Source organism: Strix uralensis, chromosome 4, assembly GCF_047716275.1.
Source record: "Strix uralensis isolate ZFMK-TIS-50842 chromosome 4, bStrUra1, whole genome shotgun sequence".
NCBI lineage: Eukaryota > Metazoa > Chordata > Aves > Strigiformes > Strigidae > Strix > Strix uralensis.
In genome coordinates this window covers 14,484,417-14,502,526 of record NC_133975.1, presented here as the reverse complement: position 1 = coordinate 14,502,526, position 18,110 = coordinate 14,484,417, and the positions used below count along the sequence as shown (strand labels likewise).

Sequence of the window (18,110 nt, the reverse complement as noted above, 5' to 3'; positions counted from 1 at the left end):
GACCAGGTTGCTTGGGGTTTATCCAGTCAGGTCTTGAAAATCTCCAAAGATGAAGACTGCATGACTTCTCTGTTTCTTAATTTAGAAATTTGCTTCTACTCCACTTAGTAACAACAGAAAGAAATATTGATGGAAGTGGTAATTAAAACTGCAAATACTTGAACATAAGTCCTTTATAATCATTGTGAGCCTTTCCATGGAGTTCAGGGGACTGGCACATGCAGTGAAAATGAGTCAAGACACACTCATGGTTTTCATCCATGCAGAGGAATATCTTCAAGCATTGGATGCCCACTCGGCCTAGATATTATGGAAGCTACAAATAGATTATTAATTATTCTTTCCTACTTGGAAATTATATGCAGCACCTTCTTACTGGACTTTCAACCTTCAGACAGCTTTAGTTTGACATCTGTAGCCAAGGCAATTGAAGAAAGATACCAATGGTTTCACAGGCAGTACCAACAAGTGACAAACTGTGATTTTTTTCCATTTTTTTTTCTCATTTGTCCACACCTCTGAGATTCTTGGTCTAGCTATTATGTTAGTTATGCCTGGTCCTCTCACTCAGCAAAGACTTTTAAGGTTTCTCTACTCTCATTTCTATGTTGCTCTGATTTTTCTGTGTATAAAAAGTGTTGGAGTAGCACTGCTACAGACTGAGAAAGTTGTGTTTATGAAATCAGTGTCAAGAAAACTGATGTAACTCTGCTGGTCACTGCTTGGTGAATGGTTAGAGGGCAGTCCAGTGCTCTTCTGAAACCAAACTGTGGGTGAGTTTGCTCCTTGCAAAAGTCCTTCAATATTTTTTATGACCTTGTTCAAGATACCTCAATTATTAAATGAGTGTTTCAATTCTCTTAGCTAAGGACATGCATAATAGGAAAACCCTGAATTTAAGGCATTGAATTTCACACCCTGTTGTTTGAACATGCTTGCTATGGGGAAAAATGTTTTCTGAAAAATAGATGCGTAGTCAAAACAGAATTTCAATTATTTAACATTTGAATTTAAACTGCTTAACTAAAGAGTTTTTATCTTCTAAATCCACCCTACTACATAAACAGTCTTTTTACTATTCAGATGAATTTAAGTGAGTATTTATTTAAAAGAACTATTTGTCTTTTGTATAACAGATGCCAGAAGCCCTCTATTCAGAATATATCCAGTAACTTTAATTGTAATACTCCTAGACCTGCCAAGTCTTCCTCTTGACTGTTTGAACCCTCCCTGCCCTGTACCTAGCAGGCAGCGGTCAGTGCAAGGGCAAAGCAGCGGCCTCACTCCTCTGCAGTCTTTGGAGCTTTTAGCAAGCTCCCTCTGGAGAAGAGAGCTTTTAGTGCCACACTGTAAACTAGGGACAACCACACAGCAGAGTGCTGCTCGAGGACATGCTTTTCATGGTGACCCTGAGCTTTGCTTTTGCACCTGCCATGTGAAGATATGCATCATGTGCATCTCCAGGCATGTGATCCCAAACCAGCAGCATCTTACTTAAGAACCATGTTCACCTTCTGGCTTAACTTAGCCCATGACTTTTACTTGCTGTAAAAGCAGTTTAAAATAGCCTATTTTGAGATCTGAGGCACGGTTATGTGTCTATCGGGTTGTCTCAGGCACTGAGGGGTTGGGATGCTCTGTGCAAGATGATACATCTGTTGTACCTGCCCCAGCTACAGTCCTGCTTCTGAGAAAAATGAGCAAAGTTGGAAGAGCACATGGTGGGGAATATCCCTTAGGTAGGAAAGACTTTACAGTCTGTGTGCTTCTGTATCAAGTATCAGCCACTGCCTGAATTAGTCACAGAAAGATAAGCACAGATCTAATTTTTCCACTCAACTTTCTGAACATTACAGATGCAACCGCATGAAGAATACATTTGATGATACATACAGTTGTCAACTGGATTTGTCAATGTCTTTTCTGCTGGCAATAAAAATGTATAGTCTATTTAATGGTGCAATACCATAACAGATATTCAAATTATTTAAACTCATCTTCTCAAAAAAAAAAAGATAGAAAAGGCACAGTCTTTAATGAGCAATCCCTGGGTGCTACATTGTTATACACATGGCAATAGCTCATAAAGCTGAATTTCTCCTTTTGACCAATCTTATTCTCAGTGAAGTACTAATGATTGTACCATTCCAATTTTTAATTTTTATTTTCTTAAACTAGGGAAAACAGTTTGGAATGATGTTGAATGTATCACTGATTTCAGGAAGACACAGAAAGGCCCTAATGTACTTGGGTGTGACGCCAAATCTTCTTACCTACATGAGAAGTGCAGAGTCAGATTGTGCTTGTTAAACTTTGTGAAAACAAAGTTTAAAATATTTAATTCAACAGTCAAAACTATGATGTGCTTATTTCCATTGAAAGTCATTGTTGTATTTTCAAGTCGTGGATCAACCACAAAGACTATTCAACATGAAATCACAATTCCAACATTTATCAGAACAGTTATCGAAAACCAGAGTTCATTTTGTTACTAGCAAATATATTTGATACCAGCTGAACAGTAGCTCTTCCAAAAACTGACTCATCAATTGAGAGATTAGATATAACATTACATATAAAAATGCATAGTATTTCCTACAGTAATTCAACCGAAGAGAAGTTTTATAATGTAAGCAAAGATATTTAATCCTACAGTTCACCTGTAACTCACAACTTCACCCATATGAAATCAGAGGAAGGAGAGGTTTTGATATGGTAAATGATATGACAAGTGACTACAGGGGAGAGGAAAGAGACAAGTCAGAGTTTAGAGGTTGGTGTGTGACATGGGCTCTAGGAGAGATTTTCCCTTATATTACACATACAACTAGAACTACTGAATCAAGCGATTATAAGTAGCCTGTAACCATTCCAGATGGCAATTCATAGTGAGATCCTTTTCCTTACATGGACACATACACATCCTATATTATTTCCAAATGTGCAAGAAATTATTCAAAGTAATTTCTTATTTATCCTATGTTTTCCCAGGTGCTGCTACACAAATTGTAAACATAATCTTAGTGTACTTCACAATTTCCTATGATTCTCATAAAGGGCTAGAAATTGTGAAATTCAGAATACTCAACTGTAAGCTTCCTTCTTTTGTCAATAAAGGTGTGGAGCTTGGGTGATGACTGAGCTCATATCATGCAAGCAATATACATATTATAATTGCTATTGCTATCTTATTCCTGCATGATGTTCACTTTAGAAGTCATTAATTAACAACAACAAGAAAAAGTGTTCTGGTGTAACACATTGTCCTTTTGCAACATTTTAGTTTTTTTCTTTATTCCATTTATGGACACATTGGGAAAAACTTGTTAGTGAAATCTAAGTACATATTAGTATGTATTTCAGTCAGGATAGGATTTCCTAGGAAATGTTTAAATTGGAATAATCAAGCCATCCCTTGGCTAAAAGAAATTAGACAGGTGGAAGTATTTGGAGTTCATTTGCAGACTCATTCAACAGTTTATTTTGACAGTTTGCAGTGCCTTGTCTTTTGAGATAAGCGGAAAATTCAGCCCAAGGAGCAAATGTTTTGCTCAAGATGAACTGATGCATCCCCCACTCGGGCGATTCTACACTAAGAACACGGTTTCAAAATTGCACAAAGCACAAACTGCCAGTGAAAAAGCAGTGTCACACAACACTGCCACAATACACTCACCAAGCCACAGGATGACCCAAACCAGGGACCAATCCAGGCTGTCAAAGGGAAGAGATGATTTTCCCCCAGAACAAGTCCACAGGATGAGCAATGATGCTGGACCAAGAAAGAGGGTGGGAATGCCTGACAATGGTGGGGGAAAGCTGTCTCCATCCCTCCTGACAGCAGCATGAGCGTAGGTCAATGGAAAATGATCCTGAACGTGTAGCACTCTATGGCAATGTGCCAAGAATTGTGGCACAATGTGATACTCTTGTGCCAGCAGCAGAGTTGAGCTGATGCTTCAGCACATCATAATCTCCATCCTCCCTTATCCCTGCTCTTTTTCCCAGCATATTACCTGCCATTACAGACAGCCAAGTGGTGATTCAGGGGCTAAAAGGAGAGCTGCTAGACTTACCCAGTTAGCATAACTCTACAATATGTGAGTGATCATGCACGTGAGCATGACAGATTAGCAGAGTCTGGCAGAAAGGGTATATCACTGGTGTTTCCAATTAAATGATTTCTTGGGTCTGTCAAATGTGGAGTCCCTGAGGCAATCAGGCACCCTGCTGCTATAAAGTACATAATCTTGAAAACCAAATCCATGTCAACAGTAACCATATGAAAACAAAACCACATGAAATGGAGATCTAGAGACCCTCTTTAGTATATGTGTTTTCTCAGGGCAGTAAAAAGATATACATAAAAATCATTTGACTTTGTATATGATATGGTTTTCATTGGTTTTGTAATGATTTAAGTGACTTAGCCCTCATACCCAGACGAGGAAAACTAAAATTGCAGGTTTTCTTTGGGTATGAAATGTAATTAATGAATTCCTTTCTTTATTTTACAGGGACATCAAACCTGACAACATACTACTGGATGAGCATGGTAAGTGAATATTGATTGCTTTCTCTCAGGTATCTCTAATTCTTGAGATCTCAGTGACATGGTTATGACCTACTTAGTAAATCAGCCTCAGATGTTGGATTCCTACCTAACTCTTTCTTTGCAAAGTCCCTCTGTCTCCCATGTCAATTTTGTAATTTCCCCTCCTATTGCAAAAAAAAAAAAAAAAAAAAAAGCTGATCTGACACTTAGAAGACCTGAAAAAGAAAGAATTTAATATGAATTGAGATCACCAGGGACACCTGATAAAAAGAAGTTAATATTTTATTAACAGGATTACTGTGATCACCATAATCCCTTTTAAGGGACCTACCAGTAGAACAGCACCACACATTTACTTTCTCTTTTAGAACTTCTGAAGGGCTAAGAAATTTCATATAGCAAATTATTTTTCATGTAGGTATCTCAAATTACTTTCCTAAATTTAGATACAGAGTTTGGAAATTTGCATCTAAGTCTGCAAAATTTTTTTGGCTCTACATGTAGTTCTTGCTTAAATAACATAAAAATGACTAGACAGCATAATCAGCTTTAAACTTTCCATACTAATTACATGATGTCAAACAAAAAAGGTGTGGTATAAAAAAAAAAAAGCGCAACTAATTTCTTTAAACTTAAATTCTACACATACACGCTCTCTATGAAGTATTTTGTTAAAACCTCATGCATCTTTTTGCAACTATTCATAGGAAAAACATGGGAAAATACAGGTAAAGAAGGCATTAACTTTGAATCAGTTAGAACAGAAATGCATACAGGAGGAAGGCTCAATGGAAAAAGGAGATGTGTGTTTGTTATTTTGTCTTGCTGTGCTTTGTTCACCTCAGAAATTGACTAAAAGCAGTTAATCTTTGAGAAAATATAAACTTGAAATGATGCCAACATTACCATTATCTTTCAAAATCCATTGCAGAGCTGCTAGGTATACAAGTTAAAGTTGATTAAAGAGGTAACGTTGCAAACAGTGGGAGCTTGTCCCTAGGATTATGGAAGCCAACAAAGCTAAATAATGTTGGAGTTTCAAACCATCTAGAACTTCAGGAATTTAATGTTTCAGACCCATAAGTGTTAATGTTCCCTAGACCCTAATATCAGCAAATAAGCATGAAATGGAAATCTCTTGTCTTTAAGTCCTGTGTGAATTAAAGATGTCAAAGGCAACATGAAATGACTATGAGTGTGTTAAATCTGATTGACAGCCTTTGAAGTTGCCCTTATCTCTCCTTGCCCCTCATCAAGGTCAATTACTGCACAAAATCAGCCTCTTGTGAGAGCTTTCCTATGGGGGCTCAAGTATTGCAGAGAAGAAGCTGTACTGCAGTGAACAATATGCTGCAAAATGAAGGGTTTTTTTGTGATTATAAGCGCTTCAACAACAAAATTATCTGTAGCCAGCTTGGAAATTTTGGGATGGATAGCCCTTTTCTGCAAGCAGCAGAATATTGCTGCCTCATACCACACCTGAAATCAAGTGGTAAAACAACCATGTTTCTCCAGACTTGCAGATAGACGTTGGTCAACAGAATTAATCAGCTTATGGATCCTTGGTTCAACAGACCTGTTATGTGACTGGGAGATGTAATTCTCTCAACCTGGATAAGGGTACACACACTTCAACTCACTAAATGAGGTGACATCAGTAGGACAGGTGTCTATATGGTGCTCATCACCACAGGCTTCCTTTACAGAAAACTGAAAGTCATAGACATGTTTTAGATCATCTGATCTATTTTGGATGTCTGCACTATACACCAGTATCTATTTCTCTTTGATAACTAATATCTAGACATTTTGAGTAAAGATATAGACATCCTCCTTATAGATGTACATTTTGCAAGATAAATGCTATCCTTGGAGTCCATAAAAGCTTTGATTAGGCCACAACATAGTAACATTTTTATGGAATCATCAGATTTCACTTAATGGAAAAATGTGCTGAATATATGTATCATAAATATGCTAGGCTGTAAAGGAAGCATAACAAATTCACCTAATATGAATCTAACCAGGTGAACAGGAAGGAACTTTATTTTAGCCTGTGGCCTCTAAGATGGTACAACAGTTTCCTACACACCTCACTTTACCCCTAGGTCTTTCTTACAGTTCATTAAACAAACTGTGCTTACAGAAACTAATATGGAATGCATATGCACAACATTTAGGACTGTTTGCCTCAGTGAGTTAGATTTCTTTGACCTCACTGAAGAAACCTGTTTTGGCTGAAGTGTTATGCCATTCACATTGCCTTAAATCTTCAAGCAGTTAAACTGACTGACTTTCATAACATATACCAAGATTATAGATTATAGATAGTTCTACTCATTAAAACTAGTTTCACTACAGTTTATCTGCATGGTTTAGGGAACATACCTCAGGAATACAGAAGTAATGAAAACAGGAGACTTCCTTAACTCATAAAAATGAACAATCTAATTTACAAAGAAAAAACCCACAAAAATTTATACAACATATTCAAAATCATTCTGGCAGAGGAAGTCCAAATTTTCCCATATACTTTTCAGCAAAGCCACATCTCAACACTGCTGAGCACAGGTTCCAATGCATCAATGGAAATCAATGTTTGATGATCATGAGGAACATAATGCTACATGAGAATGGGGTAATCAGCTGCTTCAAATAGTGTTCAGCCCCTGCCAGAGATGATTGCCTGGTCTCCTGGAAAGATCCTCCATCCCATAGAGGAGTCTGCTCAGAGGAGAGAAAGTATGGATGGTTTCAGGGTTCACTCTCTGAACCAGAATCAGACGGTCTCTAAGGAAATGAATGCTGTCCATAAAGCTCTGTTGTTATCTTTCCCTCTCAGCTTTCCCAGAAAGCTCTTCCTCTTATGACTAACATTAATTTCTGAATTTAGTAGTAGTGCTCTGTTCTGCTAACATGCATCTGAAACAGAATTATTCCAGTGATAGCTAAAGGGACTACCTGACTGTTCAGGAGAGCTATTATTATTGTATTGTACAGATAAAAACATCATAGAATTCTCTTAGTAACAGTATTCTTCTTCCTCTATTAATTGTTTTCTTTTAATGGTTTAGAACAACATAACTGAAATGACAGCATTTAGAACTTAAAGCTGGAAAGTTTGGTCGATGTTGTATTTTTTTCTGAAGTATCAAAGAAATTACAGATGTCTAAATCTTTCCATGATCTATTAGCTATGATGTCTTAGGAGATGTAGAATGCCTAAAATGAAGAAAAACAAGCAGTGGCAAACAGATTAGTACATTGCCATTTTTTGGAGATGATAACATCATTTCTATAGCTATTTGGTAGCACCATTGATATTAACATTTCTGGTTGTTCTGCAGAAATTATGAGGCTCTACTTTGGCATCCAGGTTTTGCATTGTGCAGAGTGACCACAGCATTATTACACTCTGTTTACAGGAAATTTGCAAGGGTCTGATTTCCTCTCAGGCAAGTTTTTTGCGACATCGTTTCATAAGACCCAGCAAAGTCTCTGTTTGGTTTACCAAGGAAGAACTCCCTGCTGGGTCAGACCCAAGATTTCAGCCACTATTCTGTCACAACCAGTGGCAAGAAGAGATACTATTCATGGAGTGTGCTCTTTGCCACTTGGTAATCGAATGCTTCAGTGCTTCCTATCACCCACAATTTTTGTATTAGGGTATTAGAGTATCTCTGTATATTCCCTTTAGAAACTGGATGAATCATTATTAATGAGTTTGTCTACTGCCTCTTTGAAGCTGCTTCTGATATTGGCCTCTACATCCTCCTGGAGCAACAAGTTGTAGAAGTTCACCATCCTTCATGAAGGAAAAGTGTTATGAAACATTCTTTTTTTTTAAAAAAAAAAATCTTCTACACCTAGATTTGCAGAATTTAGTTAATAATAGCTGACAATCACAATCTTCATGATATTCAAAACCTCCTTCTGCACTCTCCTGTCAGCTGAAGAGCCTCAGCCTTTTTAAGGCTGGTCCTTTTGCCCCTCTCTCTTGCCATAGATAGTGTTACAGATGTGCAGGTTTTCAGTTTCAGAGCAGAAGAGCAACCATATTGGATCAAAGATCCATCTAGTTGAGTTTCTTATCTACAAGAGTCTCCAAAAAGTGAATGACAGAGCAGGATATAAAATGAGACAAGTTTCTGTACTTCCCCCATGTACTCACCAAACCTCCAGCCTTTTCTGACTGAGGCATTTCCTGAGCTGGATATGGTTTCCACACATTTAATAACTTTCAGTGGTCTTTTCCATGGTCTTTTCTGGTGCTTCCTTGAGTGGAGGGAACTTTTAGCATCCTTAACATCTTGTGGCAAAGTGGTCCTTAGCTTAAACACATATTATGTGTAGACTTACTACCTGTTTGTTCATTTTGAAGGTGTTACCTGCTAATTGCACTGAATGTCTCCTACTTCTAGTCTTGGAACTGTTTCCTGGTGGTTCTCCATACTGAAATCACAGACCTAATATTTCACTCTTAGACTTAACAGGACTAATTATATTTAATCAGGTTTTGGAGATTTTTTAGACTGGATTTTTGTATCTGTTAGTGATAAGTTTACTCAGTAATCATTTCTCTTATGAGAGTGCAAGGCAGATTTAAGCTGGCATTCATGTGCCTTATATATGATTATATTGTTTTATGATCATCAAACTTTTATTTAAAACTCTATTTCCTTGATTACATGAGAATCTTAGCTCTCATTTGAAAACTAACAGAAAAATTGAAAGATGCAGCCGATGAACAATCTTGGCCTTAAAACCAAAAATAGGGTGAAAAAACCCACTCATCAATTCAATAACTGGAACCCCAATATTAACTTCTGAACAACAGAACTGGCAACATTATTACTGTATAGTGATGTCTGGGAGACATAAAGTCTCCGCTCAAGATGTACCTGGTATATCTGCACTAGGGCTGGTCCTTATCATACCCACCAACAATTTTCAGGGACTGTATTTCATTTAACCCTCTGACATTGATTAACAAGATGAATGTTCTCAGCATAATTCATCCACCTGAAGCTCTCTATGCTTTGAAAATATATTTGAAACTTTTACATGCCTCCATGGCTGTTAAACAGCCTACCCTTTTGAAATGCACAGCCTCGCTGAACCCATCTATAGCAGTACAATAAGGTTTCTAACAATCTCCTTGATGATAAGTGGCAGACTGCCAAGTCATGCCAAGTTCACGTGGATACAAGCTTACGTTCCTGTACAGAGTACAGATGAAACCAGAGAGAGGCTTTTTAAATTGTTCATAGGGTTTGATCTTCTGAGGGCAAACCAGATCTGAATTTGCTCTAAAATGTTACTGTGTTGAGATTTCCCATCAACTCTTACGCATGCCGAGTTGGTGGCATAAGCTCCAGCTTGGCATTTCTTGTTTCTGCCCTCACATTCACCCTTTTGGTTTCAGACTCTGAGAAATTCAATGACATTTGAAGTCACGTACATTTTCCTCTGCTAAATGTTAGTCTGCCAGCCTCAGCCACCTTTCAGGACTTGTTCTAATTGTCATGATGTTTTGTTCAAAAATTAAATAATAGTCCAAACAAAGATCATTTGCTGGTTACCTCAGATACTGGGATTTCAGGCCATGTGGAAAAGTGAGTCATTAAAGCTACACAACACTTCTGAAATGCATGCATAAAGCTTCTCAAAGTCATACACTGTGCTGTAGGTATTAACTTACAAATTTTCCCTGTTAAAGCCTTTACTGGAAGCTGACTGGAGGAATGCGATTTTTGAAACAATTTCCAATGAGGTACTTCCTGCTTGCAATGTATGTGTCGGTGTATGTGAAATCTGTGCAGTCTGGGATGATTTGAAAAAGCCACTCTGCAGAGAGCCAGAGGAATGTGGTCATTTGCCTTTTCTTCCCTTCTCTCCACCATCATATTATCATATGGATTCATGCAGCCATGGGGATTAAGTAATGAGCTCTTTCCCTGTGATACTTGAATTTAGTTAAGTACTGCTGAATCTATTGTGCACTGCTCTGCTTCACAGCTCTTAAAAGCTATACCCAAGTGGCACTGACATACTGCATAGTTCAATATTGTATCAGGGTACAAACTTGATTTTGACATTTATTTTTTCACAATAATTTCCAGAAAGGGAGATCTCCTACAAAGTGTTAAGATCAGATGAGAAAAAGTCCCCATGAATTGAAATTTTGGAAACAGTATGAAGTAGCTAGTATCCCAGTGTATTTACTGCAGCAATACAACCTTTCCTTTTCCTATATGTAACAGTTGCAGTAAAAAGATGTCTTAGAGCCTGATTAGAAAGACTCCTATAGAGAACTGGCATCTAAATGTCTCTTGAAATATTCACACCAGGAATGAAGAACTTAAAAAAAAACCCAAACAAAACAAGTCACTAGGCTTAAAAGAGTTGAAACCATTCAATGGTGTGTGCAGACGGGCAGAGCTCTGCCTTGACATCCCTCCAGCCCTCCTCCACTGATGACAGGCTCAGGGGGTTCACTCACCCTGGCCCCTGCTCTGACTCAATCCCAGACTCAGCCTCTCTCCATGCCCCCAGCTCTCACCAGCCGCTGGGTGCAGTCCCTGTGGCAGCACAGCCATTCTCCTGCCTACAGGACACCTTTCTCTTCCTCCATAGACAATTAGCAGTCCTCTAAGCAACGGGCAAAGGCTGCCTGCAGGCAGTCCATGGGCCATGGGGTGTCCCCGTGATGGGGAAGAGCAAAGGTGGAGTTTTTCCAGCAGTACAGACACGGCTCTGCTGTGCCCTGCTACATGGACAGGAGCTGCCTGTCGCTGCTGTATCAGAAGCAGGATGCAAAGGAGCTATGCAAAACCTATCTTCTCAATCCATCCCTTACCTTGCAGAAAGGCATTTTTAAGATAAACCATCGACCAGTGTATACAACATTTCATGTGTGCTATTTTTGTTTTGTTAAATGAAAAGAAATCTAATAAAAGGGAGAGAAAACAATGCACTGCAGGAGAGGCAATTTTCATTGCAAATCAACTATTTGGATCAGTCTGAATGGATATTATGCGATAGGTGTTTTGCAACAGTCTATCATGCTGGCACTCTAATAGGGGGCATCACTTACAATGCTGTCATTTAAATGACAGAACTTTATATTTATCTGTCAAAAAAAGAGAAAGTATTAGTCTGCCAAGATCCTTGCAGCTTTTCATTCTACGGTGTACATGGAATTACTTAAAACTACTGCCATGAGGTGACTGTATGTGGTTCAATTATAATTTTCAAGAAGACTTCTGCCATGGTGTTTTATTATTGCAGAAATAAATTGCAAACATGCTATGCTCCAGTCACCAAGAAGAAGGAATAGTACCTTGAAATATGATGGCAGGCTGGGCTGTGAACACTTATTCTTGCTATGGCAGCCTAACACCTCCTGCCCCTTATAAAGTGATGGCTTTCATCTGCTCACAGTTTTTCATCTGCCATGTGCTGATGTCTTCTTGGACTGGGTGTCTTAGGAAGAAAGTGTCAATAAAATGTAAGCATTTTTTTTTTTTGAGAAAAGTGCAGAAAGCATGAAAACCATTTCATTGAAAACTACTGTGTCTCACATTTGGAGAAATAGCTTTCAGTTTAGCGGTGGGATACGCCTTCTTCCTTTTTCCCTTCAAAACCAGCTCAGATGTGGCCAAATTAGGGACCTCTGAGAATTTCAGTTCACACACGTGTAGCTGCAGACTTTTTAGAGGTTGCAGATACATCTCCTGAGGACTTTGACCTGGATCTAGATTAGACTGTTGGAGCAGCATAATCTTTTGTTGAGACTGCTGTTCCTCCATCAGGCACCACGGTAACATTCAACATCAGTCATCTGTTACACTCTTTTCATCTCTGTCAGCAAACACAATAATAACCTCTCTTGCTTAATAACTGCATCATGCCAAAAGCCTGCTCCATTCTGTGGACTGAATGAGGTTGAGATCTTGATTTAAAAAAATATCACAGGAACCTGTCACTCAAGACTCTCGTTCAACACATGATGTATTAATCCTGATGTGAGTGCAGGGCTAAGCCAGGGTAGAGAGTATCTTTCCCTGTACTCTGTCCTCCACAGTGGCATTGCCAGATGTAATCACAGAGAGCATAATATCTGCATCACTCCACAATATAAAACTAGCCCTTAAGCAGGGATGCAAAACCCAACAGCAAACTTATCAAATTAAAAGTCTGCAGATTTTCAGGCTGGATTTATATTCAGTTTACCTGCCTATGGCAAGCCAGGATTAACAACTGTTTCTTCACTGCAGTGGAGCAATTTAACTTATGTGTATCATAAACTACCCAGGAAAAAAGTAATGACAGCAGGTTTGGGCCATCCGGCCTGATTAGTTCAGTTTAAATCAGCTGGCTGGCTGGTCAGGCAGCAAGTCCCCAGGCTGACTTCTGTCACTTATCTTTCATCTTGCAACCTGCTGTCAAATGAGTGATCATTTGGGACCTGCTGCTGTTACATACACATTCTTCTGCTACCATGGATCTAATTTTATAGTTATTATATGATAAAAATACCCTTTTTCTTCTCGGCTGCCTTTTTGCCCTGAGGAGACTCAGAAAAAGCTAGGCTGATGGTAACCTGAAGTGGATGTGACAGCAGACAGATGTCACAAGTACCTGAGATTGTAAAGGGTGTCTCTAGCTGGAGATAAGGAGAGGTAGATTTCACACATAGCTTCACATGCTGCTCCTGAATGTTACTGCTCTGAGAAAACAGTTAGTGTCCTTATTGTTCATGGTAGGAGAAGGTTTAGGGGTGACCAGCAAAAAAGGTTCAGCACTGCGAACAGGTAATGGATGCAACTGTACAAGAAAAGTACTCTATCACTTTGCTGTCAGTATGATTTTTCTAGTTATGAGTAACATTTAATAGTAAGTTTCCATAAACTGTTGTCAATCTTTCCTATTTAATTTCTTTCCATTATCACTTAAATGTCAAACAAAGGGAGAAATATTTTTATGATGTGCTATTTTAAGCTCTTTCTAATTGCAGGACATGTTCATATCACTGACTTTAACATAGCAACCATAGTGAAAGGCTCAGAAAAGGCTTCTTCTATGGCTGGAACAAAACCCTATATGGGTAAGTTTTCAAGGCCTTTTAAAAACCGTAAGAAAAGTCATACATTAAGGTTGACTAATGGTATATTAAAAGGGTTTTAAGTTGTAAAAGCATATAATAAATGTGATCAACTTCTTTTTTTGACAGTATATATGTGTTAGCAATGGAAAATGTTGCAGATGGAGGAATTGGGCAGGAGCTTGTTTCTAGTCAGGTTGTGTTTGGTTTTGTGAAGCAAATTCAGGAGAATTTCAACTGTGTTACTTCCTGCAAACACTCACATTTGGTGACAAGGTTATATGATTATATTTACACCACTGTGTCTATGATCTAGCAGAGAACATGTAATGTCAATTTAAAAGTATCTAGGCACATCCTTAAATGCTTTGCTTTGCTTTGCTGAGTTCCTCAAAAATGTGTCTGTTTAAAATGTAACTAACCACTTAAGTGCTTGCCTTATGTCTTTTAGAGGCATGTTATGTGTTTTAATTATGTATTTTAAATGCATAGATAGATTGAAGGCTGGGAGAGTAAAATTCAGTTCACCTGTCCTCATGTGTCTAGAAGTTAAGCATCTTGGCTAAGGTAAGAATTCAAACTTCCCCTGGAGCTGAAGGACAGAAGGCATCTCCTGAAGGTCATTTGTCTCACTGAAATTAGGCTAGTTTCCATGACTAAGAATAAGTGTGATTTGTTCTACCTGTGGCTTCCTACACATCTGCTGTTTTAATTCTCTCTGTATATGGAACTGTCATTGCCTGAGGAGAAGACTAGCTCAAGACTAAATGTATTTGGGTTCTGGAAACCATACTAAGTGATATGTGTGTCTCCAAGATGCTTTCACTAGCGGACATGCTCAGAGCACATCTAACACCCATGCGATGGCAAAATATTCTGAAAATGTCATTCAGGGAACCAAAGGCCACTGAGTTACCACATTTTTGCATATTGGAATGATAGAATCATAGAATGATTTGGGTTGGAAGGGACCTTAAAGATTATCTAGTTCCAACCCCCCTGCCATGGGCAGGGACACCTTCCACTAGACCAGGTTGCTCAAAGCCCCGTCCATCCTGGCCTTGAACACTGCCAGGGAGGGGGCAGCCACAGCTTCTCTGGACAACATGTTCCCGTGTCTCACCACTCTCACAGTAAATAACTTTTTCTTTATATCTAATCTAAGTCTATCTTCTTTCAGTTTAAAGCCATTACCCCCTGTTCAGTGACTACATGCCCTTGTAAAAAGTCTCTCTCCAGCTTTCCTGTAGCTCCCTTTAGGTACTGGAAGGCCACTATAAGGTCTCCCCAGCATCTTCTCTTCTTCAGGCTGAACAACCCCAACTCTCTCAGCCTTTCTTCATAGGAGAGGTGTTCATCCCTTTGATCGTTTTTGTGGCCCTCCTCTAGATTTACTCCGACCAGTCCATTTCCTTTTTATGTTGGGGGTGCCAGAGCTGGACATGGTACCCAAGTGGGGTCTCATGAGAGCAGAGTAGAGGGGGACAGTCACCTCCCTCAACCTGCTGGCTATACTTGTCTTGATGCAGCCCAGGACACGGCTGGCTTTCTGGGCTGTGAGCGCACGTTGCTGGCTCATAGTCAGTTTTCCATCCACTAATATGCCAAGTCCTTCTCCACAGGGCTGCTCTCAATCCACTCATGGCTCAGCCTGTATTTGTGTTTGGGATTACCTTGGCCCATGTGCAGGACCTTGCACTTGGCCTTGTTGAACCTCATGAGGTTTGCATGGACCCACCTCTCAAGCCTGTCAAGGTCCCTCTGGATGTCATAAAAGCATAGATGGAGTAAAAGCATGAGCCCAAGAAATAGGAATTAACACGTATGTTTTTCACAGCACAAAGAGCACTATACCAGCCTGCACATGAAACAAGCAGGTGTCTGCAGGGTGCCTCCATACCAGCTGTGAGACTGTGTCAGAGCAGTCCCAGGCACTGGAGCAGAGTTGTATTTTCAGATATGATGTGATTTTGTCATGAATCAACAGTTAACAGACCAGGAAACATTTTTTTGTAGTCCTGACTCAAGCATTTAAATTATGCAGAGAAATGAGGTTTTAAATTAAAATTTTCTCAGCATTTTGTATTGGTTAGCTTTAGCTGAGTGTCTAGTTCAGTGTCTCTACTTAGATGAGATGGCCAGTGCTGCACAGGCATAGGATATAGAGCATTAGGAGATCAAGTTTGTGTACTGAGGTTCCTCTCAGGGCTGGTACCTGAGCTTTTGATGTTGCACCACAAGTTCCCTATTCACTGTGGTGAAAAAAAGAGGGGAAGAGATGTTGCAACCTCACTTACACCAACAGCTTTAGTTTAACAAGAACTTGCTTGAGCACTTTTGCCAATATGTGGTGGGTTTATTTATGAAAAATACAAAAAAAACCCATAACAACAAAAATTCATGAAAAAAGCATTTATTGTCTAAAAGTAATTTGAACTCCCCGCAACACGAACAGACAAATAGTTGTACAACTGACATGTGAAAGTAATTGCATTCACAGAAGTGCCCTTACATACACGGTGACTGAAATGTTAAAAGATTCCAATATTTTTTATATGGTAGTTTTGCATTTCTGTGAAAAGTTTATTTCTGAGAGCTCACACATACTGCTTAAATAGATGACTAGAATCTTCTAGTAGCTGGTGTCATTAGATGTGTAAATTCTTGTTACACAGATTATTCAAAATACCCTTGAAGAGTAGCCATTTTGCAGGAGCTTAAACAAGTTCAGAATAGATGCTTTCCATATTTAATTGTGATGATGACAGCAGACATAACAATAGAGTCGTTTCTGAGATCTAATTTGGTAGTCAATTAAAGACTGTTTTGATGGCCTTACATATTTAATCTTGAAGTGGTTGCACAGTTTTACACTAGAAAGCATAATTATTACGAAAGCAGAAAAAAGCTGAGTACTTGCTTAGGGGTCAGTTAGCATTTTATCATCTGTCTGTCATAGTCTGAATGTATGTAATGAAGAGATTGTCTGGCAGCTGATGATCAGAAGCAGATTAGTTAAAACAGCTGTACCAAAATGTGTGTGTGTATTCTTCAAATATTTTGCTGAGAGTTACCAGGAAACTTAGTGCCCTTTGGAGCATCTTTCAGACCGTCTGCACACATCGGTGGACCACCATCACCTTAGTTCATTAGTGGTCTCTGTTGGCAGGCTTTTCTCACAAGAAAAAAAATAGCTTTGAGAACAGGAAGCATAAAAATCTGCAGCAAGTGCTAAGTACCGTGATTTTGTATTTTAAGGTTAAAATTATGAGAAATGGCCCCATCCTTTTGGAATTCCTACCCTCCACCCCCATGAGGAGGAGTAACTTGTTCTTTGTGTAGCTGACATTTGCCAAGGAATGGTACAAGGAGGGAAATGTTCAGATTCACCTTAGAAAATATCTATCTATTCTTCATCTATTTAATGCAGAGATGCTAAAGCCCAGTCCACCCTGTTTAAACTCTGCTTATGTCCCTTTCCATGGTACTCTCCATTTGCTAGAAAATGCTAGAGTCCTTGTATTTAGTAAGAAAATGGAAAATACTAAACTCCAGGATAGATTATGTCCTTTTATAGCCTTATTGTTTTGTAATCACTTCTCAGCTTAGCATCATGGCCAATCATTTCTCTGACCCGTCTGGAGTGCCATAGACATCTGAGCCTCTTTGCCTTCCCAGGGAGCTAAACGAGCTCCTGGAGGGTTCCTGTGAGAGCGCAAGCTGACTAAGGAAGGAGGCAAACTATAGAATTGGAGTGGGGGGAAGGTGGGAGATGGGGACAAGATTTTACCTTTGCACACTAATAAGCTGTTGTCTTGGTTCACCTCAGCTCATGGAGCCATTCTGCCCCTGAACCCTACTCCCCACACATCAGGTCTCCCCCATATCCAACAATCTCTCAAGAAGAAGAAAGTACAAGAAAAATGCTCTCTTTCCCTTTATGAGGAGACTATGGCACCATCCACCAATTTACTTTCTCCCCAGTGTGCCTTTCTCACATCTTGGAAATGCAAAAATTACTGCAAAAGCCAAAAGTGCAGTCTTCACTACTCAGAAAGAGTCAGAAGAGTCATCCTTGCATTTATTTGGAGCTGTAAGAAGGCAGGAAAGCTTTTAGAGCTGTAAAAATCCTCTGTTTCAGTTGAAAAGTGATGGGTGAGGATTCTCTGTGGCACAGCTTGAGTATCAAAGCTTCAGTAAACCTCAAATAATAAGAGTTTGACAGATATGGCCAGACACCCATTGGTGCTGCTTTTTCCTCTAAGTGCATGGATTTCACTTCCTTTCCTCTTTTAGTTACACCTTTAATTTTGTGAAGAATCATAACTTTAGTGAAATGCTTCAAAGACTTTTCAGTTGCAGTTCTCAAATTAAGAAAGTTTTGTGTTTGCTTCTGATAGTTATTTAAGCCCATATGATTTCTGGCTTTAAGGCTGTGTCAAAGACTTT

General features: G+C 39.1%; 1 protein-coding gene across 1 annotated transcript in view; it reads left to right on the top strand.

Moving 5' to 3' along the window:
* Positions 1-18,110, top strand: part of STK32B (serine/threonine kinase 32B) — a 183,298-nt gene that overhangs the window by 116,884 nt on the left and 48,304 nt on the right. Inside the window, exons 5-6 of the mRNA XM_074865036.1 lie at positions 4,518-4,555; positions 13,575-13,664. Of these exons, the coding sequence (XP_074721137.1) occupies positions 4,518-4,555; positions 13,575-13,664 (128 nt within the window). The remainder of the gene's footprint in view (positions 1-4,517; positions 4,556-13,574; positions 13,665-18,110) is intronic.